This window comes from Vigna unguiculata, chromosome 11, assembly GCF_037176805.1.
Source record: "Vigna unguiculata cultivar grain cowpea cultivar isolate G323 ecotype 2 chromosome 11, ASM3717680v1, whole genome shotgun sequence".
NCBI lineage: Eukaryota > Viridiplantae > Streptophyta > Magnoliopsida > Fabales > Fabaceae > Vigna > Vigna unguiculata.
In genome coordinates, this window is record NC_140802.1 from 42,159,803 (window position 1) to 42,178,667 (window position 18,865).

Consider the following 18,865-nt stretch of genomic DNA (forward strand, 5'->3'; position numbering starts at 1 on the left):
AGTTTTCTGGTATATTGATACTCCTTCAGCACTAAAATTACTTAATCAAACTGTTAATAGTTTATTATTAATTATTATTATTACTTAACTAAGATATAAGTTCTTAATAAATTTAGCTATTTTTAATGAGTATTACAAATTTGTATAATTGTTCATTAAGTCACTGTTGTTAAATTATTTATTAATTTAGTATTTTAATTATTATCTTATTTTATCATCTTAAAAATTTACATGTAATGTAAAATTTTATGATTAATATAAAAATTATCGAATTTAAAAGAGGCTAAATATATTTTTGGTCTCTTAACTTCCAGTGAATTTTGAAATTAGTCCATTTTGAAACTTTAGACCAATTTAGTATTTCGTCTTTCAAAATACGTGGATTTAGTCCTTTTAATCAAATTTTGTTAGGTTTATTTGACATTTCAAGCGCGTTTCATAAAAATATTTAACTTAACATTAAAGCAAAAATGTGTCAAACAGTATAAATAACTCAACTACAATCCCGAAATGCGCTTGAAATGTCAAATAAACTTAACAAAATTTGATTAAAAGAATTAAATTAACATATTTTGAAAGATAAATGACTAAATTGGTCCAAATTTTCAAAATGGACTAATTTCAAAATTCAAAATTAAGGGATCAAAAACATATTTAACCCTACTATAAAATATCAAACAATTTTAATTATTTTAATTAAAAATATGTTGAATAATAAAAACAATAATCATGTGAAAGAATGAAAAAATTAATATGAAGATTCCATTACCTAACGTATTTTCAATTAAAGCAATAAATTACTCTTCATTTTATACTAATTATGATATCATTTCATATTTATATTAATGTACATATAAATAAATAAGATAAATAAAATGACCGAACAAAATAATAACTATTTCATTCATCTGACCTAAAAGAAAAAGTAAATAATTATAAGTCAATTGAAAACTATTAAATTTTGAAGGATTAAATATTTTTTTAATCTCTTAACTTTTGAAAATCGAAATTAGTCTCTCTCTAAAACTTTGACTTAATTTAGTTTTTTAACTTTAAAATTGTATGCAGTTGATTCTTTTAACCAAATTATCTTAAATTTATTTGATAGTTTAAACATGTCTCATGATAATATTTGAGTTTTTTACAAATTTTAATATATTTTTATTTAATGATGATTGAAAAACACATTTAGAACGTCAAATAACTTGACAAAAATTAGTTAAAAATATTAAAATTATGTAGTTTTAAGGTTGAAGGGATTTTTTTAACCAAATTATTTTAAATTTATTTGATATTTTAAAGGTTTTTCATAATAGCAATCGAGTTATTTACAAAGTTTGGTACATTTTTGATTCAATATTAACTGATAAATGGGAACTAATTTCATGTAGTCTGAAAGGACTAAACATAGTCAAAATTTTAAAAAGAGACTAATTTCAATACTAAAAATTGAGAAAATATACATATAAAAACAACTCGATAAAAAACACTTAGATTTATAATTGTTAATTAGCACTTTTTTAATCAAATTAAAGTTAGTGAAGATTAAATCTTAACTCAAAATATGAACATTTTGTAACTGTACGTGTACCCATTATAATGATGGAAGGTAATAACGCGTGCAGGTGCATCATGGCTGAGTCAACAACTGAACTTTGTTGTGTTTTTTTCTTCTTTCTGGACGGCAACTAAACACATTCTCAGTTCCCAACTTTTTTCACCCAAATACACCAATTTAATTCTTAGCTTCTTTTTGGTCTTTGCCTTTTGACTTTCGACCTTCTTTGCCAAACAGAGAAAAAAAAAACACTTTTTATTCTTTCCTTTATTGAATACATATAACACCTTTAGAAACCAAACAGAGAAAAAGAAAACCACTTTTAATTCTTTCATTCATTGAACACATATAATAATTTTAGAAATAAGTATTAGCTTTTGAATTTATTTGTCAACTTTGGTTAAATTGGTACAGCTGAATAAATAGCCAACATTAATTAATAATGTTTTAATTTTAAAAATGATAATTTGATAGAAAATAATATAAGAAAGAAATAGAGAAAATAATTTTCTAACGTGCCCATTAAATCTTCCAACTATCGCAATTTTCAATCATTCAATTCTAATTTATATCACATTTTATACTTATTACAATTGCATTTAGTCATGCAACTCTAATTATTATTTTTCTCTTTAATTCTCATGTTACAATGTAAAACTTGCAAATACTTTTACACCTTTTATATCTATTTATATAACCCACTTTTATCATATTTGTTGTAATAATATTTTCTACTAAATTTCAAAATCTTGAAGTCAGTATATTTAATATTTTAATTGTTTTAATGAAATTGTATCATGCCATTCACATGTAATATATTAGAAATATTATAAATCGTAGGCCATGTGATTAACATATATCCTTTATTAGTTTATTCACACTAGATAATTGAAAAAAAATATACAAGTAGAGTTTTCCTAAAAAAGGTTATTAATATTTAATCACATTGATATTTTCAATGTATCTTTAATGTTATTTTTATTAGTAAAAATGTTTAATTTATTAATTAGTTGAATTTTGCTATAGTTATTTATAGAGTGTTGACTTAATAATGCACAAGATAAGTTTGAATCTCATGATCAAAGAAATACGTGTAAGCTAATCAATACGCGATTAGATCGTATAAGAAAAAGAGTGATAATGGGATCAATTTCAAGACTTATCTATAAGAATACTTAACTTTGATAGGTCAACTAATTCCAAGGTGAATGTGTAAATAAGGGAAATAATATAGTATTAGCAATTTATAAACACAATTGGTGAATGTGTAAAGTAGCGAAATAATATAGTATTAGCAATTTATACACCCAATTAATAAAAAAATTAAATATATTTTAGTTCATAAATTTAGATGCAAAATTAAAATTTATTTTAAGTTTTAAAAATGAAATACTATAAATTTTGCATTAATTATTTTAAGTGTTAAATAATATTTTAGATTAATTTTGAGTTAAATGTGTGAAATAACATAAATAATTCGATTGGAATCGATTGGAATCAATGAGAATAGAAGAACTATATTTATTTATTTACAAAGTTTAAAAATCAACTTATATTAAAATTTGTAACATGTGACAAATTTTAATTTAGTATTTAAGTTTAACTATTAAAAACATATTTAAAAAAAATATATATACTTAGCTTACACCGTAAATCCTAAATATTGTTATGTTCTCTAAACATTATTTGTAATTCAAATAAGAGTGTGACAAAATATTTGTTAAAGTATATTTTTATTTAAGATAGATGCAAGTATTCTTTAAATTTATCATAGTATTAAAAGAAAATATATAAATTAACTAGATAATACAATATTTAATTTTAAGTTGATATAAAAATGAAGATAAATATAAACATAGTTGTCTTGTTTTCATAATACCTTTTAAATTATTAAAATATTTATAATTTCTTTGATATTTTATTTTAAACTTCATATTATTATAATTTTATTATTATTATCAATGAAAACATAAAATATGTATTTTCTTATTACTAGATTTTTTATAATATTATGTTTTTTATTTAAAATCTGATTTTGTTAAAATTATTTAATAAGTATTTAAGTGAATGTCAAGATAAAAAAGAGATGATATTTTATACATGTCATGTATCAAATTCATACTATATATCTTGGTTCAGAACTTTACTCTGAAATCATCTTAATCAATCCTACACAAAATTTTGGTATTTTCACTCAGTATTTACACCTACACCTAACTAAGGAAAGTGTGTATTAAGATCAATGTATTTGCAAATCAATTCTTGCATTTAACTCTATTTAAATATTAACAGGAATAATATTTTAACTTCATAATGAATATCCGATTAAGAATTAAAATATAAGTTTAAATTATATATGAAAAAAAAAGTTAAAGACTATATAAAAAATTTCATAAACTTATAAAATTTTAAGTGTTAAAATATGAAATTTCATAAACTTTCTGGAGTAAAGATTTAAGGATTAAAAAATAAATTTTAAGTTTAATTGAACCGTATAAAACTAATTTATCAAATAAGGTTTCCATCAAATTATATATTTTCTTAATGAAAATTCATCGATCTTCAATAAATTTGTAATGAAATTAGTTCCCAACCGATTTTTGTTGAATAATGGGGACAGAATAAAACGTTCCTAACATCCCTATTGACTAAACCAAGTTGCCTGAAACAAAAGTACTCCATATTGGATTCATAATTAGTGATGTGTTTGACTTTCTTTAAGTAATTTATTTATTCTTTTTTCTAAAAATTTGATTAGAATCTCTAAACATATTATATAATTATTTGCATAAACGCACGTTTATTCAAAGATTTCCGAGCTTACACCAAATAACCCGGGGTAAAACATATTACCAACTTCATCGGAAAGTGAAAGAAAGAACCATACGTGGGCAATTAACATTAAAAAAATCATATGAAATTGACTGCAAAACTATATCATAATTCATATATAAAACGATGATATCATCTCTCGTTGTCTTTAGTGTTTTTCGACATGTCTTTGCTTAAAGTGTGGAAGAAAAAACAGAACGAAAGAGAAACACATCCAAATTAACAATAACATATACTCATGATTATGGTTCCTGTGACTCGATCAAAGAAACAAGAAAACCAACCCATGTGCACTCAACATAGATTAATATTGTAATATAAATTAAAAAAATGAAGATGATAAAGACGTAAATGAAAAAAGACGAAACAGAATATAGCCATAAGAACACAGTGAAATGTGTAGAATAGAGTGCAGAAGCGAAATTGGTGACTTCAACCAAAAGGAGAGTTTACTAAATACAAATTTCAGTTGTGGAGGACCAAAATTTTCGTTCAATATTAAGGAATAGGTAAACATGGTTTACTGTAAACATTAAATAATTATGAATCAATTGAAGAGGAACAACAAATTCTAAACAAAAAACAAACAGAAGTAACGAAAAAGATGTTCGGTAAATTCAACCAAACTTTTTTAGCCGGATTTCATGTGGTTGTTCAATTCAAAATGTTTCAAAAAATACAATATTTTGCAGTTCAATCTGTGTGAATTCCAACTGTTATAATGTTTAAAACTGGCTCAAAGTTTAATTTTCAGCTTATAATTGTTTTTTTATTCGTCCTAGTGAAAGCTTGTGTCTCTAGAAGGGAAATATTTCTTGTTAAGTTTTAAATTTATAATTTTATGAGGTTTAATTTTTAATTAATAAAAGTATGAATAAAGGAAGGCTTATGCTATGCTGCTAATTTCGTCAAAATTATCGATGGACTGGCTGTAGAGCCAACTTTGAAATTCACAAAATATAAAATAAATTAAAATTTTGCAGATTTATGTGATTTTATTTAAAAAATAAATTCTTTTCGGTCTAACTCTTATAGGAATTACTACTAAAAAAACTTATATTTTTTACCAATTTTGTTTTGATTTTGTTTTTGTAAAAAGTATTTAAAAATTCTGTTGTGAAAAAGAATTTGCTGGAAGTTGTTATCAATTTTCTTGCAAAATATTTTGTATAAAATATTTTTCGTAACAAATTTTGTAAAAAAATACTTACAAATCTTATAATTTTGTAGGAAATGATTATCTACGATGAAATTACATGTCAATTAAAATTTTTAAAAAAATGGTAGAAAAAAGTTTTTTTTTTTGTAAATCTTTTTAATAAATTTACAAGAAAAATTTCAATATGAAAATTTTTAATGGTAAATTTTTATGGCACATTTCTTTATAAACAAGTATATTCATATTTATAAAATTTGAATTTCTTAAATTTGTTTGAAAAGACTAATCTAAATTCGTGGTCAAAGCTTAAAACTTTAAAGTGAAATTTGTACAAATATACATAAACCGATATAAAAAGATTACTGAAATTCGAAATTGTTCTGGACCACCCCATAACCAAATTCAATTAAATGAATTAGGTTTAGGAGGTGAGTGCATGAAATTAAGCTACACCTTTTAGTTCAACAAGAATCATAATGATTATGGTTAAACCTGATTTATATCATTACTAAAACAAAGTTTGACTATAGTGTTGGATGCTTGTGAAAGTATTTATAATCGCACTGTATTGGGTCTATTCCTTGGAATGACCGAAGATCAAAACCACAAGTGTTTGCAATAATTCCAACTATAATTTTTGAGGATCCAGAACAAGCACACAGCAATGATGTTCATAACATAAGTGTTTTCAAAGGAAAATTATTAGAGACAGAAAACCTTGGAACCAAGAGAAAACCTTGGAACAAAGAAAACCAGGTACTCCGAATTGGAAACCTAAAACGTGTTGAATGATAAATACGATGAAAAAAAAAATGGAAACAGAAGAGAACAAAATGTTGCACGCCTTCTAGTGCTAAAGAATTTTGAGCATAGGGATATTGATTTTCCCATTCTAGAATGCTATTTCTCACTACACATTTCACCTAACTTGGTTAAACCCTAAACCTCCAATGGAATATCAGCCACTCAAAAATCTCTTCTAGAGTACAACTTAATTACTTTAATAATTGTCACGAAAGCTTCTATTATTTCATGCATTAACTACCACAATAACATGAAAACAAATAATCATTTAGAGGGTGAACTTATTTAAAATTAAATCAAACCTTAATATAAATTATTTATAGGTTTAATTATATATTTATATCTTTAATTTGCTCTGTAAAAGACTCGACGTAACTCTTTTCGTTAAATATACATTAACAACGGTTCAGAGTATGGTGTGTTAAAAATATAAATTTGTGTTAAAATATTGATCATCTTATATCTCAGAATTTCTTTTATTTTGACACATGACACTTTTTAAGGAAGAGATAACTCAAATTTTGACAAGTGACACGTTCATATTTTGACATGTAACACTTTTAGATCGTGTTAACTTAAATTTTAATGAAAGAGACTACATTAAGTATTTTTTTACAAAAATAAAGATCTAACTTTTTTTAAATAGAAACTGGATTAAATAAAATATATATAAAAACAAAAACTAATAAAAAACTTTAATAGCGGAGTCGATCTACTTATTAAATATTATTTTGTATTATGATGTCCACCAAAATCATCTATCTCAAAACAAACAAATAATTTCTCATTTATTTTTAATGCACTTAAAAGTTTACAATGAGTATAAGCACAAATGAACATTACATATACCACAAATATGTTTTATCATATTAACCTCAAACCGATATAAGTTTATGAAAAGCATACCTTATACTAATTCAACAAAATACATCATTTAAATGTATTTATGTATGTTAATTATCATTAGTCAACAACATATTTACATATATGTGTGAATATACATATATTACAAAGAAAAAAAATACATAAATTTAATATGCATAAAAATTCATCATAAAGTTGTTACAATTTGTTTTAACGAAAATCTTACAAATAACAATGGGTTATTCTATCTCTTTCTTACTTAAGACAGAAAGTTTAAATATATAGACTTCTTATACTTCAATACTTATTAGATTCTTATATCCTAAAAAAAGTTTAAACAATTAGAACTTTAACAATAAAAACACATGCAAAATATTTGTTATTTTGTGAGAAGAAAGAGAGAAGAGAAAGGGAAAGAAATGGGCCTGGGCCCAAGGTTTCACATAAGTTAGTTGAATCTTGTTTAGTTTTAAAGTGTTTGAAAAGTATGTTCTTAATTGTTTTGGGTCTTGTTTTTGTCAATACAGGCCTTGCTCCAGTGGCAACCTTCATCATTGAATGGGACAACTTTATACGCGTATTATATATATCCACAATCTCCCACAGTTTAAGTTATACATTTTAAATTAACGTTATATAGAATAAAGTTCTTCATTAAAGAAATTCATGGTTGTTATTTATTTTTTCTTTCTGCAAAGTGCTACATTTCCTTTGTATTTGCTCACTGCAAACTTCTAGTCGAGTATGTTATACGTACACAATGTTATACGTACACAAACCTTTCTGATTCATAGAAAGCATCATAACAATAGTCATAAATCGTTTTGTTTTTCATAAACTAAGACTTTTATTTTATTTCATGAAATTTGGAACAAATACGCTTTTATTTTTAAAAAAATCATTTCAATCTGTCAAATTTAAAAAGTATAGAATTTTAGCCACACTTACTGTTGAATGATTAAACACAGTTTTAAAAATTATTCTAGTATAGATTTATACACACTTTTTTTTCTCTCTAAAATTTGTGGTATTAGATTGGATTGATGTTAACTTTTAGAATCTGCAAAGATAAACTTTTAGAGGTGGACTTACATCATCGATGTAGAAAACTTACATTATCGACGATTAAGAATTTAGTCATAAATTATATTTTAATTAATGATAAAAAACGTGAACAAGCTTATTTACAAGATAGTGTATTATGAGATGGATAAATTATTAAGACACCTTTAAAGTGTGGTTTATTTGAATTAAATTGATGTATTGATGTAATATTCAGACTAGTTTTTGGACAGTGATATGAATTTGAATTCTCTGTAAATTTTTTGTGTGTTATTTTTCTACTGTATCTTTAAAATATATTAATTATCATTAATTTTAATGTTTTAAAATATATTAAAAATATTAATACAATGTATTTTTAATATTTGAAATACAGTACCAAAAAATTTAGTAAAAAATCTGGCCTCGTAGTAAACATGTATGGCAAATAGATAATTTAATGATTAATTACTTTATACTAGTAATAATTTAGCATTTACTAATTAAAGTAGTCTAATTCACAATTTTCCATATACCTTTTTTTTTCTTTTTGTTTCTTTCCATTTGTTTGAAACTTTCTAGTGCACCATAGCCGACCTTTGACCTATTATTTGTCCTTTCTTCACAAGTAATCCCCAAAATCTTGCACAAGATTTGTGTAGTGACCAAGTTCAATCGGATAATATTTTTATTTCAAACCCTAACAAAGGGTTTAACTTAGATTAAATGTTATGTTTCTGTCAAGTGAACTTTGTTTCTTTCAGACATAAACACAAACACTTTGGTGGCAGTTTTTCAAGTTGTGTGATTCATAGCATAGTTGGATTTAAGGCCACAACATATGCATTATTCGTCACAGCTATGTGATTATCACAATTATGATATTCCCAAAGTTGAAGAAAAGAACACGTAACCATTTGAATGAGATTAAGTGCTAGATGACAAGAAGTAACAACATGACAGACATTAATAATTGGGGCGAAAATGCAGCAACCAATGTGATTGATTTGCAGCCATTCATCCACTACCAGTGTTTGAAAAGCACCAGAAAAGGGCTAATAAAAAGAAAACGAAAGAAGGAGCCCACTGTGGAACAATGATGCGTCAATAATACAACGTCCTCGTCACCCTCTAAACTTTCTTAGTTCCACAACCACTGGTAGTAATCATATCGCACCACTTTTCTTATTATCTTATTATAATTTGTAATGATGGTTAACAAAAAGAAATGGTAGTAATAATCTAGATTAATCTTGTGTCTAATCTAAGGCATCATTACCCGAGTGGGACCAAGTGCATTATTTTCCTTTTCCCCTACCTAGTTAAGATTTTTATGTTGCTCTCTTTGCTTCTGTTCTGACTTCAGCTACTACCTACTACACCAAAGTTCATTGCTTCCATCTTATTCTCTCTTCTCTATAATAACCTTATAACTGTTTGCAAGAAAAGAAATTAACAACTGGGACAAAAACCATGAAAGGAATTGATTTGTTATGTTCTTCCTCAGCTTCCACAGCTGTAACTTCTAGCATGCACCATCGTTCTACGGCGCGTGGAAGAACCAAAACCTACGACCATGACGGAAGGAAAACCCAAATCTGTGTACCTTGTTCATCCCAATTGCCCATAAGTCCTAAGCCTTACTTGGAGAAGCACAGAAACATCTCAGCTCATAAGGGTAACTGTGACACGCGTACAAAAACTTTTGTTCATGCTACTGCTGAGGGTTCATCCAGAAGATATCTCCTTGCTGACGCGCCATTCATTGGGTGGGTATCAGAGTCTAACAAATTCACACAAATGGTTCCTTCTCAACATGATGTCCAAGACAAGGCTGTGGTTATCAAAACAAACCACGCTCCTACTGTTCGCTCAAAGGACCAGGTTTTTCTTTTCTTTTCAACCTTTGTGTCTTACTAGTTAGTTACCACTTTTTGTGAATGAAAATTTGGGGTTTGTTTTACGATGACGTTAGGGTTGTCTTATGAAACCTTGATCAGGTTGTGGTTTTGAGGGTGTCATTGCACTGCAGGGCCTGCGAAGGAAAACTTAGAAAACATATTTCAAAAATGGAAGGTGCGTCTGCTTAATCCATACATAGTTTTCGAGTTTACATGGCACTATTATTACTACTCCAGTATAGTTGAGTTTTATGTTCTTTCTAAACATAAAAGTTTGATGTTTATGTTAATGCAACTAAATGTGTGTGTTTGTAGGAGTGACATCATTCAGCATAGAAATGGAGAGAAAGAAAGTGACGATAATCGGAGACGTGACACCACTGGGGGTACTGGAGAGTGTATCCAAGGTCAAGAATGCACAGTTGTGGCCATCTCTCTGAACTTCCATATCTGATACACCTTTCGGGTGTGCGTGTTTGTATCATTAGAATTTGGATAACTTGTGAAGCACTCTTAATGTGTGTCGTGTAAATGAACATTTCTCCTTAGTTGTTTGGTTACTTAATTGTTCATTTGGTGTGTTTCACGACCAAATGTTCACTCTTCCTCACTGCAGCCTAAATCAAAACACACACCTGCTTAGGAGACAACGTGTGGCAAACTTTTGAAACAAGAAAAGGGTACCGTGTATTATTAGCTTTAAAATGTAACCGTGCACCTAAGACCTACGTTATTTTGTTCCTGTTCGTGGGGTTTATTTACTAATATATGAAAATGAAGTAACTAGTATATGCGTTGGTAGAAAGTAATGAAATTGAAAATAATGGATACCGTTTATAAATTGTCCAAGCACTTTGAATGCACTTTGTTGGTGTGAGAAGTGAGAAGGTAATGCATGGCAGACAGTGGTAGCAGAGAGCACCGAAGAGTCTCTTTTGGAAGCAATCTCTTAAAAAAACTAATGCTTATAATGTTTTGTTTTTGAGCTTCTGAAAGCAGTGAGAGTTGGTTATAATGTGACATGATGCAGGTCCCATTGTTGGAGGGTTGGGTTTGGTTTTGTTGTTGTGAACATTGTACATTCTATATATTCCCTACAAGTAACCTAATCATGACAGCATAGTCCACTTTTATGGTTGCCTAGTCCTGCTCAAATTTGACGTGGTCGGGTGTTTTTATCTTCCTTTTGCTTTATCCACTTTCTCTAACCAATTCCTGAGACAAAAGGGACCTTGTAGAAGCCACTAGATTTCTATTTATCGCTACTTTTACTTTCCTCTTCGTGTTCTTTCTTTGCTTCAATTTTCATCGCTGTAAATAGATTGTGTATCTAACTAACCATGTGGTTTTCGCAGAATACGTAATAGTAATTTGTTTGAATTTCAAGGCTGACAAAAACATTTATGTATATATACAGCAGAACGGTTCAACGAAAGAAAAAGTTTACAGCGAAACGATTTGGTGATAAGTTTTTTATCCGATATGATTGAAATGAATAATCTTAGAAAGTTTATGATAATAAGTTAGTTGTTTAATTTGTTACGAAAAAAGTTGTGTTGTATATTCAAAAGCTTAAGTTGGTCGTGTTTGACGACAATTACTTCCGTATTCATGGAAAAATCGTGTGATGTAATTCTAAGATAATATTTTTAATTGATTTTTTTTTTCTTTAGGGCATGACAGTAACAACTTTAGCTTAGTGTCTGAATTGGATTGGTCCCGTCCATTATATCTTTTACCAGCAACACATGGCCACTCTCCACCATCGCAATAAACTTCCTTGTTCCTGTGGAGCATTTTGCTGCACTTCCCAGTGGATTTTTCAAAGAGAGAATTCATTGGATATACTAATGAGACTACTTTTATTCAAATGTGTGTTAGTTTGAGGCAATGAGACTATTTTTAAATTTTCAAAAGGGCAAAGTCACCATTATAATGATGATTTTAATGTAATGACTTTTAATTAAAATAACTGAAGTCGATAAGAATGAGAACGATTTTAGTTAAAAGTCATCATTATACATTACGATTTTATCATTTTGAAAATTTGTAAACAAACCGTTCACATATTTGACAAATTCACTATAGAAGTCGTCATGAGTCAACACAAATTCATCCATTTCATTACCATCAACCAACGATTTTGTGTAATTTAAACCTTAAACTACCCAACATTTGAAAAAAAGTTCTAATGAGACATATAAGGGATTTTCACAATTAAGTTTTAATCCAAAATCATAAAGAATGAATTTATAAATCTTTGAAGTTTTAAGAAGTTCAATTTTACCCAATTGTGAGTACTTGAATGGTGATTCTATCATACTACAACGGGACACGACTAAAACAAACTTTAGATAAAGAATTTTCATATCTAGAATTCATCACTAATATGGGTCTTTTAGAAAGGTGAATTCATTGGAAAGACAAATCACTGATAAAACACATACAAGAAACATGGAACTGTAATATATGCAAGATTTCACCTTCAAATGTGACTTTTTTCATGGATATATCTATTTTGGTTAGGTAAACTATTGCACCAAATTTATAATGTTTTTCCATTTTTTGGTCAGGTAATCTAGGGAATTGATTTCCTCTTTGGTTTGAGATGAGTATTAATTTTTAAAAGAAAAAAAAGTAAAAACATCGGTACTTTGATACTATTCTATTTTTTATTATTATTTGACACTACTCATTATTATTATTTAATTTCCCTTTTTTTTTAAATTATAAAAGTTAAATTTTATGAAGATTATTTTATTCTTAGAAAGGTTGTGAATGGTGTTTAAAAAGGATTTTTTTCCAAAAATTAAATAGGAAGAAATATGCGTGTTGATGGAAAGTGGTTTCCGCCAAGCAGAAAGTACAAAAAAAGCGTGCAGAAGGATTCCAATGAAAAGGGTTGTAATTGGGTTATATATGCAGTGAAATGAGAAAGAACGAAAGTTGAAAAGGATGGATCCAAGAAAAGAATAAGACTCACTAAAATGGATATTTTTGTTCTCGCCGAATAAAGAATAAGACGTTTAAGAAAGTGGGGGTGAACTTAGCCAAACAAGGATTCAGATTAATCTTCAAGAGCTCAAAATAGAAAAGGCCCAATTACCCATACTTGCATTTTTTTTATATAATTTTATTAATATACATAATATTTGAGAAAGGGATGATGATGGTACAAAACACGTGTGGGGCATGCTTAAAACATTTCTTAAAATAAAAAAAAATTGGGATTATCTAAACATATTGTATAAAAACAGACAAGTTTTATAACATTAAATTGATGATATAGAATTATTTACACTCTAAAAAATCAAATATAAAAAAATATGTTATCCTTATTTTAGCATATATGTATGTATATATACATGGGTAGCATTTTGTGAGGAGCTGGGGAGAGACAACGTTTAATCATTCAATTATTGAAGAATGCTAATTCTACAATAACAAATTCTTTTATCTTTATTTTCTTTTTCTTTTTCTTTTTTTGAAGAGAACTCTATGTTCAGAGAGTTATCTCGTTATACCATATACGTATGTTTTCCTAAAAAATAAATACTAGACCTATTTACCTTAAAAACAAAATAAATTAACTGAGTTATTTTAATTTATATTACTAATATAATATTTTTAATTTTAGTAAATTATAAAAAAGTCTAGAAGAAACATTTACAGAAATATACAGTAAACTTCAATTAACAGAATTCAAAGACAAACATTTTTATTTTTAAACTAAAAAAGAAAATACACAAATTTTAAAATGGTCTAATTTTATGCAATCCAACTAATTTCATAAAATTCTTGAATTTCAATCTCTTTAAATTTCTTATCCAGACATCATAACATATTATAAAATATTTCAAATTCTCTATGATGATAAATTACTCTCTTAAAAGTTTTCGTCAAAACATGCTATTAAAAGAATGAATAGTTAACATGAAGAGAATAGAAGCAAATATCAAAAATAGGATTAAAGAAAATTAGAAAAGATAAAATATTTTAAATGTAAAGAAAATTTTCGAAAGAAACTGAATGCATGAAACACAAATAACTAAAAAGGTTAAGATAATTCTACATATGGAAAGAACAAGTATCAATAACTAACTAATTATCAATTATGTTTGAAGAAATTGTATAAATTACAATCACTCTTTTTTTTACAGTGTACAATGTTTAAGTGTTCATCCCTACAAATAAAAATAGACATATGATATCAGAATATACATCAATGAATGAATGAGAATACAAATGTCTTCCGGTAATTATAATTTTCATATATAAACTATTTTTGAATATGAAAATGATGAAAGGGCATTGATGATGGATCATTGATTATGAATTAATTAGTAGAGTATTGTCGTCCACATGCACTGCACCCTACCATTTTGCCCTAAACGTGAATGCAGACACACAAGTACTCTTTCTGAGAAGAAGAAACACTACCAGATCTGGAAAGTGCTTCTTTGTAAACGGTCAGATTTAATTTGATGAGGGAAATTAATACATCAAAACGTATTCCTGTGCCGTACAGTAGGGTATCCAGTGCTCCGACACGCCTCCTGTGTCCGACACGTATCGGACATCGACACTCGTACGATACTCGTAAGATACACTATGTCCAATCTGAAAGATATTTTTTTATCTTTGATATGTTTTTGATGATTAAAATAAGGAACAAATCTTATTCTATTACTACTTTTCGCATATTAAATATTAGATAAATAGATTGAATTCATTTTTGTGTTAGTTGACAATATGTTAGGTGAAAGTTTCAAACTTAACATGTATATACACAATGTGTCCCGTGTCCTATGTTTTTTCAATTTAGCCATATCTCCTTATCCGTGTCGTTTTCGTACCCGTATCTGTATTCGGACAACATAGACTACATCAAGTTTGGACCACGTAACACCATCATCATATCACATACCTATTGTCCCATACCAAAAACACATCTCCTAATGGTTACATCAATGGAGTTCATCCAACCACGCTCAAATAGTTCCACATTGCGTAGAAGTCGAGATGTAAGAGAGATATAATAAGACGGTTTAAATACTAGTTTCTCCAACACCATAAAACCGAATGAGATGATGATGCAACTTTCAACACTCTTTTCTTCCATGCAAAAACAAAGAAAAAATCACATCAATACAGCTAGCTAGCACTTCTCACAACATCGTTTGAAGTTTCATTCTTTATGTGGTTCAATTTGTACACACACTCACCATAAATACAGCTACCTACTGTGATTATCTTTATCATCACACCATTACTTATATACCCTTATCGTTTTTGCAGAAACCTTCTGAAATCACAGAGGCATGTGTCTGATATGAACTAGCCTCCCATTTGGGAGAGCGTGAAAATGAAGAAAGAGCGTAGAAAAGGAGAAGCTTTAAGAATGTTCAGTTATCGGAGATCCAGGAGCATGTCCGGGTCAAGATCCGGCAATGAGAAGGCCTTCGTTGATTCCGAAATCTATTACGTACGTGGACTCTCCCGGCGGTGGCAAAAGCTTCTGAAATTGTCTGGTTGGCGGTGAAGTGCGCCGATTTTATCAAAATACGGTTTGCAACACATTCATCCAAAATCTGTAACTTAATTATTTGCATTTCTTTCTATTCTCTAACTTCTTTACGTGTCACCAAATTTAGCAGAGCATAGGGTATGTTGATGAATCCATATGCATAGATATTAGATTTGATTGTTAGTCTTTTGTATTTTTGTATATGTAAACCGATTAATATAGTTATTTCTTTTATGCTGATAAAAGGAAAAGAAAGTGTAGACAGCAAGAGTCTCACAAGATATTAATCTCTCCTATGTTTTTGGTATTTTTTTTTTCTTCCAAACCTTTAAAATGATTAACTTTATAATATTATTTCAACGGATTTTAATGATTTCAAAAGTTGGAATTGTCTTCTTCGTATGGCATTTGAATAACTAAATTATTCTTCATTGCATCTAACTTTATAATACCAAGTGTTCAAACTCTCATTTCGAGCACAAAAATGTGGAAAAAAATATTAATCTATTCAGCTATGAACTCATCTTATTTTCACAAAAAAAAGGGTAGTTTATTGTATAAATAAAAATAAAAAAAATATATGATAATATAAGTAATTACAATACTTATCCATGATTACTATAAATAAAATGTCAAATTCTAAAAATGAAATTTGCATTTTAAAAATAGTCTTCATTGAAATAAAAAAAAATTTAAAGAAGGAGGTTAAAGAAAAGGAACAATTACATTACCCATAAATTAGACTGTGAATAAAGTGAATTGAACCAATTAAAAGTAGATTGATAAGCCTGCGCATGGCTTTTCAACTTCTTATGGTATTTTCTTTTTCCAGAGGTCCGAGGTTCATCAAAGAAATTAAAGCAAAGAAACAACTCGAAGAGGAAAGTAAAACTAGTGATAAATAGAATTCTGATGCCATCTTTTTGTCTCATGAATTGGTTAGACAAAGCAAAAAGAAGATAAAAACACACCCCACCACGTCAAATTTGAGCAGCATTAGGCAACATAGGAGTGGACTTCGTTCACTTGATTTGGTTAGTTTTAGGGAATATAGGATGTTCACAAAAAACAACAAAAGCAAACCGAACCCACCATGTCACGTTAAGGCTCCCATGATAAAAAGAGTGTTGGTTCAAGAGATGGCTCACCAAGCTAATTGACCCCGGAGGTGCAGCAGCCTGTGATCCCTCCACTGTCAAGAGCCGGAGGTTGTCGCTGCTCTGTGAAACCAGCCTCACGCGGTGCCCTCCCGTCTAGGAACCAGGAGACTCTTGCCTTCGCAAGGGACCCATGGCTCAACACTCAACTTGGAGTGGGCAAGCCAGCAAGATGCAACCATCAGGCCAGCTAGGTGAAGACCAAACCTTGTTCCAACACCCTGGTGCCCCCACTTGGGTCACAAGCTGACGTAACCCAGCTCGGCGAACAACCATGTCTGTCAGAGGGTTTATAAAGAGTAGTTTGTCTGGTACTCTAGACGATGTGGGACTTGAAGACGGAAATATTAAGTGTTGGTTGGAAAGAGAGGCTTCTTCCTCATCGTCTATTCTCTCCATGTCTATGATGCCTCTTAATACATTATAACCTTATAAATATCTGAGTTGTTGGATTTTGAATCTTTTATATCAGTCAGAGTGGTACATATTGACGGATTTCCAAAAGAACCAATATATACATTCCTCTTAAATCATAAGTTATATTGATCATTTGGTGTGTATTTTGTTTTAAACATTTTTGTCTTTAACTACTACAAATTACTTTACCATTTTAATAAATTGTAGTCAAAGAAGGCTTCACGCTGTCTCACGCCACAACCAAGTTGTTTATTCTAAAAATGGTTTCATCAACTATTGGGAATCACTACCACTTGGTCAAAAGATGAAACTGTAGTAGGATAGAGCTACTGAGCTACTCCACTTCCCACATCTCATTCAGTAAGACCAACAACTCCAATACTTCAATTGTTTAAGCTCACTCTGCATGCAATCTTTTTATCTCCCCTTTATGCAATCCAAATCTTCCTATAAAACTACTACCATAATCTTATTACGACTTCATCCATCTTCAAAGCAACCACACCATTATTCAACTTCAAGATATATATGAATCGCAGTATCCAGAAAAGGGAAAATGGCCAAAAATATCACCTTCATATATCTTTCCCCGAGAACCATAGTAGTACTTCATCTCTTCGTCTTTGCCATCACCCTCAGGCATGCCAAAACAGATGTGGTCACTGAGGTGCATGCTCCAGCCCCTACAATAACTTTCTTTATGCATGACATCATTGGTGGATCAGCCCCTTCAGAAAGAATCGTTGCTGGCACCATTGTAGACACTCAAACAGCTAAACTTCCTTTCTCAAAACCCAACAACAGGATCTTCCCCTTTAAAGGTGCCATACCATTAGTTGATACAAACACTGTCACTAATCCTACACACTCAAGCACCACCATGGTCATAAAAAACATTGACAAAAACAAGGTTGTTATTGATAGTAATCCACTGGGAGCATCACTAGACAAGTTTTTGTTCGGAAGAATAACGGTTATTGACGATGAAATTACGCAGGGGCATGAGTTTGGGTCAGAGGTTATTGGTAAAGCACAGGGATTTCATTTGACTAGCTCATTGGATGGAAGTAGCCGAACCATGGCATTTACGGTTGTGTTTAGTGGTGAAGGTGATGAGGAGGAGGATGGTGTTAGTTTCTTCGGTGTGCACAGGACAGCTACAAAGGAGTCTCATATTGCTGTTGTTGGAGGAACTGGGAAATATGATAATGCAAAAGGGTATGCCAAAATTCAAACACTGCCTTCACCTCAACAGCATATCACAAATGGCTTCGAAACACTTCTTCAAATTACTGTATACATAGCTTAGATAATAGTTATAGCAATTAGCAAGACAGATTACATATTCTTTGTAGTTAAAGAAGCAAAATTTTTTTCTATGCATGAATGGAAATATATTAGCAAACAGTTGGATATCCAAATTTTCAAGTGTTCTCAAATAGTTGCATACTTAAAATTCTACCTTTTAAAATCATTCACAACAAATATTCTAAGCTCTACCCTGCATGTTCGATGCAGGTAATTTTGATGCTTTGTGTGATGACTAAATGCGATTCCAAATGTGTAGAATTTGTGGAACACTTTTAGCTTTTAATCTCTTAACCA

General features: G+C 29.2%; 1 protein-coding gene, 1 non-coding gene and 1 pseudogene across 3 annotated transcripts; 2 read left to right on the top strand and 1 right to left on the bottom strand.

Annotated features, from left to right (window-relative positions):
• The first annotated feature begins 9,594 nt into the window (after positions 1–9,594).
• On the top strand, positions 9,595–10,903 carry LOC114169629 (protein SODIUM POTASSIUM ROOT DEFECTIVE 2-like). The gene is made up of 3 exons (XM_028054868.2): positions 9,595–10,142; positions 10,259–10,334; positions 10,475–10,903. The coding sequence occupies exons 1-3, from the start codon at positions 9,732–9,734 to the stop codon at positions 10,597–10,599; spliced, it is 612 nt and encodes a 203-aa protein (XP_027910669.2). The 5' UTR covers positions 9,595–9,731; the 3' UTR covers positions 10,600–10,903.
• Positions 10,904–15,210: 4,307 nt separating this feature from the next.
• On the top strand, positions 15,211–18,667 carry LOC114169630 (dirigent protein 24 pseudogene; annotated as a pseudogene). Its single transcript, XR_014986552.1, has 2 exons — positions 15,211–15,370; positions 15,458–18,667. The product of XR_014986552.1 is annotated as a dirigent protein 24 pseudogene (transcript).
• On the bottom strand, positions 16,807–17,109 carry LOC146881912 (signal recognition particle RNA). Its single transcript, XR_014986695.1, has one exon.
• Positions 18,668–18,865: the final 198 nt, after the last annotated feature.